General features: G+C 45.8%; 1 protein-coding gene across 2 annotated transcripts in view; it reads right to left on the bottom strand.

The window, feature by feature from the left end:
* them6 (thioesterase superfamily member 6) overlaps positions 1–6,736 on the bottom strand; it is an 18,823-nt gene extending 12,087 nt beyond the window's left edge. The window contains exons 1-2 of one of the 2 annotated variants that reach the window (XM_014187475.2): positions 6,477–6,736; positions 6,233–6,325 (exon numbers count right to left, since the gene is read on the bottom strand). In XM_014187475.2, coding sequence (XP_014042950.2) covers positions 6,233–6,234 — 2 coding nt within the window. In that variant the 5' untranslated portion in view covers positions 6,235–6,325; positions 6,477–6,736. 2 annotated transcript variants of the gene reach the window in all.
* Positions 6,737–9,893: the final 3,157 nt, after the last annotated feature.

The raw sequence follows: 9,893 nt of genomic DNA, 5'->3' as shown, positions 1-9,893 counted from the left end.
GAGGACTCACTAAACAGAGAACATCCCTGGTCGTCCCTACTGCCTCTGATCTGGAGGACTCACTAAACAGTGTGAGTGTTGGAGCATGCCCCAGGCTATCCATAAAAAATAAATGTAAAAAAAAATAAAACTTTCGAAATGATTTATACTTTACTTTTGATACGTAAGTATATTAAAAAAACAGATACTTTTAGACTTTTACTTAAGTAGTATTTTACTGTGTTACTTCACTGGAGTCATTTTCCTTTCACTCCAGTGTGATAAATTGGGTACTTTTTCCACTGCTTCTCCCTTGTGAACTACAATCCCAACGCTCTTGTTAATGCCCAAGCTCTGTCTAAACACAGATACGCAACACATGACACCGTTTTGGAAACATCTGGAATGTTCATATAAGCAACAAATAATTGTTTGTAAATATTACTGTGAATAGTTCAGCAAAGTTTCTCCCGGTTGTCACTGGCTTAACGCAATTTCTCTGGACCCCCGGTCCTCCCCGTAAACGCAATGCATTGTGGGATGCACCCCTGTAAACGTAATGCATTGTGGGATGCACCCCCGTAAACGTAATGCATTGGGGGATGCACCCCCGTAAACGTAATGCATTGGGGGATGCACCCCTGTAAACGTAATGCATTGTCACCCCCGTAAACGTAATGCATTGTGGGATGCACCCCTGTAAACGTAATGCATTGTGGGATGCACCCCTGTAAACGTAATGCATTGTCACCCCCGTAAACGTAATGCATTGTGGGATGCACCCCCGTAAACGTAATGCATTGTGGGATGCACCCCCGTAAACGTAATGCATTGTGGGATGCACCCCGTAAACGTAATGCATTGTGGGATGCACCCCTGTAAACGTAATGCATTGTGGGATGCACCCCTGTAAACGTAATGCATTGTGGGATGCACCCCTGTAAACGTAATGCATTGTGGGATGCACCCCTGTAAACGTAATGCATTGTGGGATGCACCCCTGTAAACGTAATGCATTGTGGGATGCACCCCTGTAAACGTAATGCATTGTGGGATGCACCCCTGTAAACGTAATGCATTGTGGGATGCACCCCTGTAAACGTAATGCATTGTGGGATGCACCCCTGTAAACGTCATGCATTGTGGGATGCACCCCTGTAAACGTAATGCATTGTGGGATGCACCCCTGTAAACGTAATGCATTGTGGGATGCACCCCTGTAAACGTAATGCATTGTGGGATGCACCCCTGTAAACGTAATGCATTGTCACCCCCGTAAACGTAATGCATTGTGGGATGCACCCCCGTAAACGTAATGCATTGTGGGATGCACCCCTGTAAACGTAATGCATTGTGGGATGCACCCCTGTAAACGTAATGCATTGTGGGATGCACCCCTGTAAACGTAATGCATTGTGGGATGCACCCCTGTAAACGTAATGCATTGTGGGATGCACCCGTAAACGTAATGCATTGTCACCCCCGTAAACGTAATGCATTGTGGGATGCACCCCCGTAAACGTAATGCATTGTGGGATGCACCCCCGTAAACGTAATGCATTGTGGGATGCACCCCTGTAAACGTAATGCATTGTGGGATGCACCCCTGTAAACGTAATGCATTGTGGGATGCACCCCTGTAAACGTAATGCATTGTGGGATGCACCCCTGTAAACGTAATGCATTGTGGGATGCACCCCTGTAAACGTAATGCATTGTGGGATGCACCCCTGTAAACGTAATGCATTGTGGGATGCACCCCTGTAAACGTAATGCATTGTGGGATGCACCCCTGTAAACGTAATGCATTGTCACCCCGTAAACGTAATGCATTGTGGGATGCACCCCGTAAACGTAATGCATTGTGGGATGCACCCCCGTAAACGTAATGCATTGTGGGATGCACCCCTGTAAACGTAATGCATTGTGGGATGCACCCCTGTAAACGTAATGCATTGTGGGATGCACCCCTGTAAACGTAATGCATTGTGGGATGCACCCTGTAAACGTAATGCATTGTGGGATGCACCCCTGTAAACGTAATGCATTGTCACCCCGTAAACGTAATGCATTGTGGGATGCACCCCTGTAAACGTAATGCATTGTGGGATGCACCCCTGTAAACGTAATGCATTGTGGGATGCACCCCTGTAAACGTAATGCATTGTGGGATGCACCCCTGTAAACGTAATGCATTGTGGGATGCACCCCTGTAAACGTAATGCATTGTGGGATGCACCCCTGTAAACGTAATGCATTGTGGGATGCACCCCTGTAAACGTAATGCATTGTGGGATGCACCCCTGTAAACGTAATGCATTGTGGGATGCACCCCTGTAAACGTAATGCATTGTGGGATGCACCCCTGTAAACGTAATGCATTGTGGGATGCACCCCTGTAAACGTAATGCATTGTCACCCCCGTAAACGTAATGCATTGTCACCCCCGTAAACGTAATGCATTGTGGGATGCACCCCTGTAAACGTAATGCATTGTGGGATGCACCCCTGTAAACGTAATGCATTGTGGGATGCACCCCTGTAAACGTAATGCATTGTGGGATGCACCCCTGTAAACGTAATGCATTGTGGGATGCACCCCTGTAAACGTAATGCATTGTGGGATGCACCCTGTAAACGTCATTAAACCTAATGACGCTCTAATGGAGAAGGACCGTCTCATTTCCATCGATGTTCACTCTCTTCTCCGACTCTCCAACTTCGACCTTTTTCAAAAGGAGGACGAGAGAGAACGCAGGAGGTGAGCAGATCCAGTTGATGAAAGGAGGACGAGAGAGAACGCAGGAGGTGAGCAGATCCATTTGATGAAAGGAGGACGAGAGAGAGAACGCAGGAGGTGAGCAGATCCAGTTGATGAAACGAGGACGAGAGAGAACGCAGGAGGTGAGCAGATCCAGTTGATGAAAGGAGGACGAGAGAGAACGCAGGAGGTGAGCAGATCCAGTTGATGAAAGGAGGACGAGAGAGAACGCAGGAGGTGAGCAGATCCAGTTGATGAAAGGAGGACGAGAGAGAACGCAGGAGGTGAGCAGATCCAGTTGATGAAAGGAGGACGAGAGAGAGAACGCAGGAGGTGAGCAGATCCAGTTGATGAAAGGAGGACGAGAGAGAGAACGCAGGAGGTGAGCAGATCCAGTTGATGAAAGGAGGACGAGAGAGAACGCAGGAGGTGAGCAGATCCAGTTGATGAAAGGAGGACGAGAGAGAACGCAGGAGGTGAGCAGATCCAGTTGATGAAAGGAGGACGAGAGAGAGAACGCAGGAGGTGAGAAGATCCAGTTGATGAAAGGAGGACGAGAGAGAACGCAGGAGGTGAGCAGATCCAGTTGATGAAAGGAGGACGAGAGAGAACGCAGGAGGTGAGCAGATCCAGTTGATGAAAGGAGGACGAGAGAGAACGCAGGAGGTGAGCAGATCCAGTTGATGAAAGGAGGACGAGAGAGAAAGCAGGAGGTGAGCAGATCCAGTTGATGAAAGGAGGACGAGAGAGAACGCAGGAGGTGAGCAGATCCAGTTGATGAAAGCCCTGTCTTCTTCAGTCCGGCCAGAGTCCATCAAAAGAACAGAAAGTTACCAAAACCACAGAAGAAAATTCTAAATGTGTTTTTAGACAATGAGTTTTACACGATAGCTAGCAACTTTTGACCAATAACTCCTATAAGTGAGTACTATTTTAATAGTATGTTAAATGGATACGTCGGGAGTTTGGCAATGAGGTCCTTTATCTACTGACCCAGAGTCAGATGAACTTGTGGAGCCCATTTTTTTACGTCTCTGTTTATAAAGGAAGTTAGAGGAAGTTTCGCGAGACATAGTATCCGAGTTCATCTGACTCTGGGGGAAGTAGATAAAGGGCTTCATGGCCAAAATACCAAATTACCCCTTTAATAGATAATACACATTAGCTGTTAAGCCAATTATACTTCAGAACTTTTGCCTCCTTATTTAGTTTCTTGTAATGGCAATGAAACGTGTTTATTATAATTATTAGGTTGAGGTGTTTTTGCTACAGTGTTGCTTAGCTTTTAGCTAGCTGCTCTGTAAACTAGCTTGACTTGCTAGAAAGTTAAAGAAACAAGTTGAGTGAAAAGTAACTCAACATATTTATTATCAACTGAAACAATATGGTTTTTCATGTCTTGAATTTAAAAGGTTATATTTTACAATCTCCCAAAATGAAATGTTATCTAACAGAAAACAGCTTTGTGAATAGACTAGTATATACCTAGCCCTTGGTCATGGCTCTCAGTTCCATTATATTACACGAGTCATTCACAACGAAGGCGTCTTCTGCACCGGGGCGTTTTTGTTCAGAGCCGCGAGGTCGGAACATTAACATGCATCGCTTACGGTACGGTTTTGGAATCATAAGGACCTCATCTTTCATTTAAAAAAATATAATAATAATAATAATAATAATAATAATAATAAATATATATATATATATATATAAACAAGGATAAATTGATACCCACCTTTATATGGGGCGGCAGCGTAGCCTAGTGGTTAGAGCATTGGGCTAGTAACCGAAAGGTTGCTAGATAAAATACCTGAGGCGACAAGGTTAAAATCTGTTGTTCTGCCCCTGAACAGGGCAGTTAACCCACTGTTCCCCTGAACAGGGCAGTTAACCCACTGTTCCCCTGAACAGGGCAGTTAACCCACTGTTCCCCTGAACAGGGCAGTTAACCCACTGTTCCCCTGAACAGGGCAGTTAACCCACTGTTCCCCTGAACAGGGCAGTTAACCCACTGTTCCCCTGAACAGGGCAGTTAACCCACTGTTCCCCTGAACAGGGCAGTTAACCCACTGTTCCCCTGAACAGGGCAGTTAACCCACTGTTCCCCTGAACAGGGCAGTTAACCCACTGTTCCCCTGAACAGGGCAGTTAACCCACTGTTCCCCTGAACAGGGCAGTTAACCCACTGTTCCCCTGAACAGGGCAGTTAACCCACTGTTCCCCTGAACAGGGCAGTTAACCCACTGTTCCCCTGAACAGGGCAGTTAACCCACTGTTCCCCTGAACAGGGCAGTTAACCCACTGTTCCCCTGAACAGGGCAGTTAACCCACTGTTCCCCTGAACAGGGCAGTTAACCCACTGTTCCCTGGTAGGCCGTCATTGAAAATAAGAATTTGTTCTTAACTGACTTGCCCGAGTTAAATAAAGGTTAAATATGGTTAGGGTTCCAACATGGCCATATCTCCATATAAAAGTGTGTTTATGGAAGACAGAGTGGACTACCGATGCCAACTAGCTACCTGCATCTCCTAATACCTGCGTAAACAGAAGATGATGTCACAGAAAAATACTTGTCTCCAACAGTACTAAAACCGGTGTATTTTGCATTTGTGAAATTATTTTGACGCGATAAGAAAGTAAAAAGTGATTTTTTTTGCTTCTAGAACTGTAGCGTTTCGGATGTAGCATTTGGCTGTTTCGGCTTGGCTTTTAAACAGAACATATATAAGGTTAACTAGCTAAGGTCCTTGGACGATAAGGAGTATCGTTAAGCTCCTGTAGTCCAGTATCGGGTCTAATACAGTGGTTCTCAACTGGTTTTGCCTCGGACCCAAAATGCAATGTGGAAAGTTAGATTGATAGTAAATGTACCAATTACATGACAAGGGAACAGCAATCCCACCTTTTCCCCATTGTCAATAATTCAGTTTTGCCCATAAACTTCAATGTTAAATTCACTGGTTTGAGAACACAAAAATCTACCACATCTGCTAAATAGTGCTGCTAATAACTGTTGAAAATACTGACTGAAGAAAAATAGTAAAGAGATTAAATAAAAAATAAAAAAAAAAGTTTAATCATTTCTACACAATTTCTACCTGGTTTTAGTCATTCAGACTATTGTCTTGGCCATTCACCCTTAATAATGGCACACAATCCATGTCTCAAAGCTTAAAAATCCTTCTTTAACCTGTCTCCTCCCCTTCATCTTCACTGATTGAAGTGCATTTAACAAGTGACATCAATAAGGGATCATAGCTTTCACCTGGATTCACCTGGTCATGGAAAGAGCAGGTGTTCCTAATGTTTTGTCCACGCAGTTTGTATTTAAATAGGGGGGAATGTAGATTAGCCTCCCCACAGTAGAGATGTTATAGTCTTCACAATCTGAATTACATATTAACACATTTTTAAGCAAACTTTGAAATTACATGAACTCAGACTTGGACAGCGCAGATCAACGTTCAAGTTAAAGCTGTAACAAAACTTACATGACTGTTTGGATCAGAAACCTGTTCTCCGAAATCAGCACCGCACGTTCAACTTCTGAACCTGAAACTCTGGGCTGCAGTTCTGCTGCGAAACTATTACAGAAATAGATATGAAGAGCAGATATTTATCAAATAAATCTGTGTAGCAGTCACTCTCCCTCGAGAAACAAACCAGTCTCGTATGAAATTCACAACTTCCCAAGTCAAGTAAAACTTAGTCTAAGTTATAAAATAGTGGTGTTACATTTGATACCGACGCTCCGAGGTATGCGTGGAAATCACGAAGCAGCGTTCCTCCTCCTTCTTCTTCCGTGGGGTTTATCAGAGGTTGGCATCCAACGTTATGGTGCATTACCGCCACCTACTGTACTGGAGTGTGGCCCAGAGACAGGCAGCAACTAAATCCTACCTGCCAGCATCGGTGCTCTTAAAAAAAAGATAAAATATTTGCGACTATATCTAATGACGTTCTACTCCATATATTCTTTAAACTAATTTCCTGTATCCTCTTCTCCCTCATACTAGATCTCAGCCTCTGTCTTTCCCTCCAACAATGTCCACACTGTATCAGTACAAGCACCACTGTCTCTGTTTCCTGCCAATACTCACATCTTCCTGTTGGATGCTTTCATTTCACATGTAAGGTCTTATTCAACTGGCTGTGTCCCACCCTTCATCTTGTAAATATAGCCTCCTCTCTTCTGTCCCTTCCTGCCGTTCTCCCCTCCCCAACTTCCTCTGTACTTGAAATAAATGCCTGCCTTTAGTATCTCTATTCCACTGTTCCTGACATTTCTCCATCATCACTGTCCATATCAGGCTTTTTGCCTCTGCTTTGCTCATTGAAATGACCACATCAAAATCCCCCACTACTTAGTGCTTGTTTAGCCAGTACATCAACTGCCTCGTTCCCCTCCACTCCTCCATGAGCTGGGACCCATGTAAATATGATCTGTATACCCATTTGTTTACTCCTGCCATGGCTTTGTAGCACCTCATCAAGCAGGTCTTGTCTGATAGGTGATATAAAGGACTGGAGACTCCTTAACACTGCACATGATCTGGAATACGTTTCCTGACTTCCACCCAACATTCCTGCACTGCAAATGCTGACCCAGTACGTCCTGTCCTTGGATCTTATGAACCATCTGTGTATATGGACACAACATCCTGGTACACAGTATCCAGACGTCTTTTAAACCAATCAGATGGATCAACACCCTCCCTGTCTTTCTGTAGTCCAATCAGATGGATCAACACCCTCCCTGTCTTTCTGTAGTCCAATCAGATGGATCAACACCCTCCATGTCTTTCTGTAGTCCAATCAGATGGATCAATACCCTCCCTGTCTTTCTGTAGTCCAATCAGATGGATCAATACCCTCCCTGTCTTTCTGTAGTCCAATCAGATGTATCAACACCCTCCATGTCTTTCTGTAGTCCAATCAGATGGATCAATACCCTCCCTGTCTTTCTGTAGTCTCTCCAATCAGATGGATCAATACCCTCCCTGTCTTTCTGTAGTCCAATCAGATGGATCAACACCCTCCCTGTCTTTCTGTAGTCCAATCAGATGGATCAATACCCTCCCTGTCTTTCTGTAGTCCAATCAGATGGATCAATACCCTCCCTGTCTTTCTGTAGTCTCTCCAATCAGATGGATCAATACCCTCCCTGTCTTTCTGTAGTCCAATCAGATGGATCAATACCCTCCCTGTCTTTCTGTAGTCTCTCCAATCAGATGGATCAATACCCTCCCTGTCTTTCTGTAGTCCAATCAGATGTATCAACACCCTCCCTGTCTTTCTGTAGTCCAATCAGATGGATCAACACCCTCCCTGTGTTTCTGTAGTCTCTCCAATCAGATGGATCAATACCCTCCCTGTCTTTCTGTAGTCCAATCAGATGGATCAATACCCTCCCTGTCTTTCTGTAGTCCAATCAGATGTATCAATACCCTCCCTGTCTTTCTGTAGTCTCTCCAATCAGATGGATCAATACCCTCCCTGTCTTTCTGTAGTCCAATCAGATGGATCAATACCCTCCCTGTCTTTCTGTAGTCCAATCAGATGTATCAATACCCTCCCTGTCTTTCTGTAGTCTCTCCAATCAGATGTATCAACACCCTCCCTGTGTTTCTGTAGTCCAATCAGATGGATCAACACCCTCCCTATCTTTCTGTAGTCCAATCAGATGTATCAACACCCTCCCTGTCTTTCTGTAGTCCAATCAGATGGATCAACACCCTCCCTGTGTTTCTGTAGTCTCTCCAACTCTTCTGGATCAACTACCGGAGGTGGAAGCAGAATTCCGACGGTTGTGTCGCTTTATCAGAAGCACGTGTTCAATGACGTCAGAAGCTTCGGTTTTTTGTTGTCGAACAACCACCTGATTGGTCGATATAAAAGGGATCTCAGTTGCTGACAGAGATATTATAAGTCAACTAGCAGATGAGATGACACCACCGTATTTATGAAAGACGCTGACCAGATTCCTACAGCAGTCGATGTGATAAATATATTTTCCAAAGCATCTTTGCCTAAACCTTAAGTGTGAATTGTTTGCTGTTAGACTGTGAGATACCTTCTATATTCAATATTCCAGTCAAGGAAAAAGTAACACACCTTGGGATTACCATATCTAAGGATCAACAGGACAGATGCTCATTACATTTCATACCTATTATTGAAAAAAACAAAAAGAAGTTGAACCATTGTTTGCAGAGGGATTTATCCTTGAAAGGTTGAGTATTGCTTTCTAAAGCTGAAGGCATCTCCAGACTCACTTATGCAGCCCAGTCCCCCCCTACATACAGTCCAGTCCCCTACATACAGCCCAGTCCCCCTACATACAGCCCAGTCCCCCCTACATACAGCCCAGTCCCCCCTACATACAGCCCAGTCCCCCCTACATACAGTCCAGTCCCCTACATACAGCCCAGTCCCCCCCTACATACAGCCCAGTCCCCTACATACAGCCCAGTCCCCCCTACATACAGCCCAGTCCCCCCTACATACAGCCCAGTCCCCCCTACATACAGCCCAGTCCCCCCTACATACAGCTCAGTCCCCTACATACAGCCCAGTCCCCCCTACATACAGCCCAGTCCCCCCTACATACAGCCCAGTCCCCCCTACATACAGCCAAGTCCCCTACATGCAGCCCAGTCCCCTACATACAGCCCAGTCCCCCCTACATACAGCCCAGTCCCCTACATACAGCCCAGTCCCCCCTACATACAGCCCAGTCCCCCCTACATACAGCCCAGTCCCCTACATGCAGCCCAGTCCCCCCTACATACAGCCCAGTCCCCCCTACATACAGCCCAGTCCCCTACATGCAGCCCAGTCCCCTACATGCAGCCCAGTCCCCCTACATACAGCCCAGTCCCCCTCTACATACAGCCCAGTCCCCCTACATGCAGCCCAGTCCCCCCTAAATACAGCCCAGGCGCCTACATACAGCCCAGTCCCCCCTACATACAGCCCAGTCCCCCCTACATACAGCCCAGTCCCCCCCTACATACAGCCCAGTCCCCTACATGCAGCCCAGTCCCCCCCTACATGCAGCCCAGTCCCCCTACATACAGCCCAGTCCCCCCTACATACGCCCAGTCCCCCCCTACATACAGCCCAGTCCCCCCCTACATACAGCCCAGTCCC

This window comes from Salmo salar, chromosome ssa03, assembly GCF_905237065.1.
Source record: "Salmo salar chromosome ssa03, Ssal_v3.1, whole genome shotgun sequence".
Taxonomy (NCBI): Eukaryota; Metazoa; Chordata; class Actinopteri; order Salmoniformes; family Salmonidae; genus Salmo; species Salmo salar.
The sequence above is the reverse complement of the archived record's forward strand: the minus strand, read 5'-3'. Positions and strand labels throughout refer to the sequence as shown.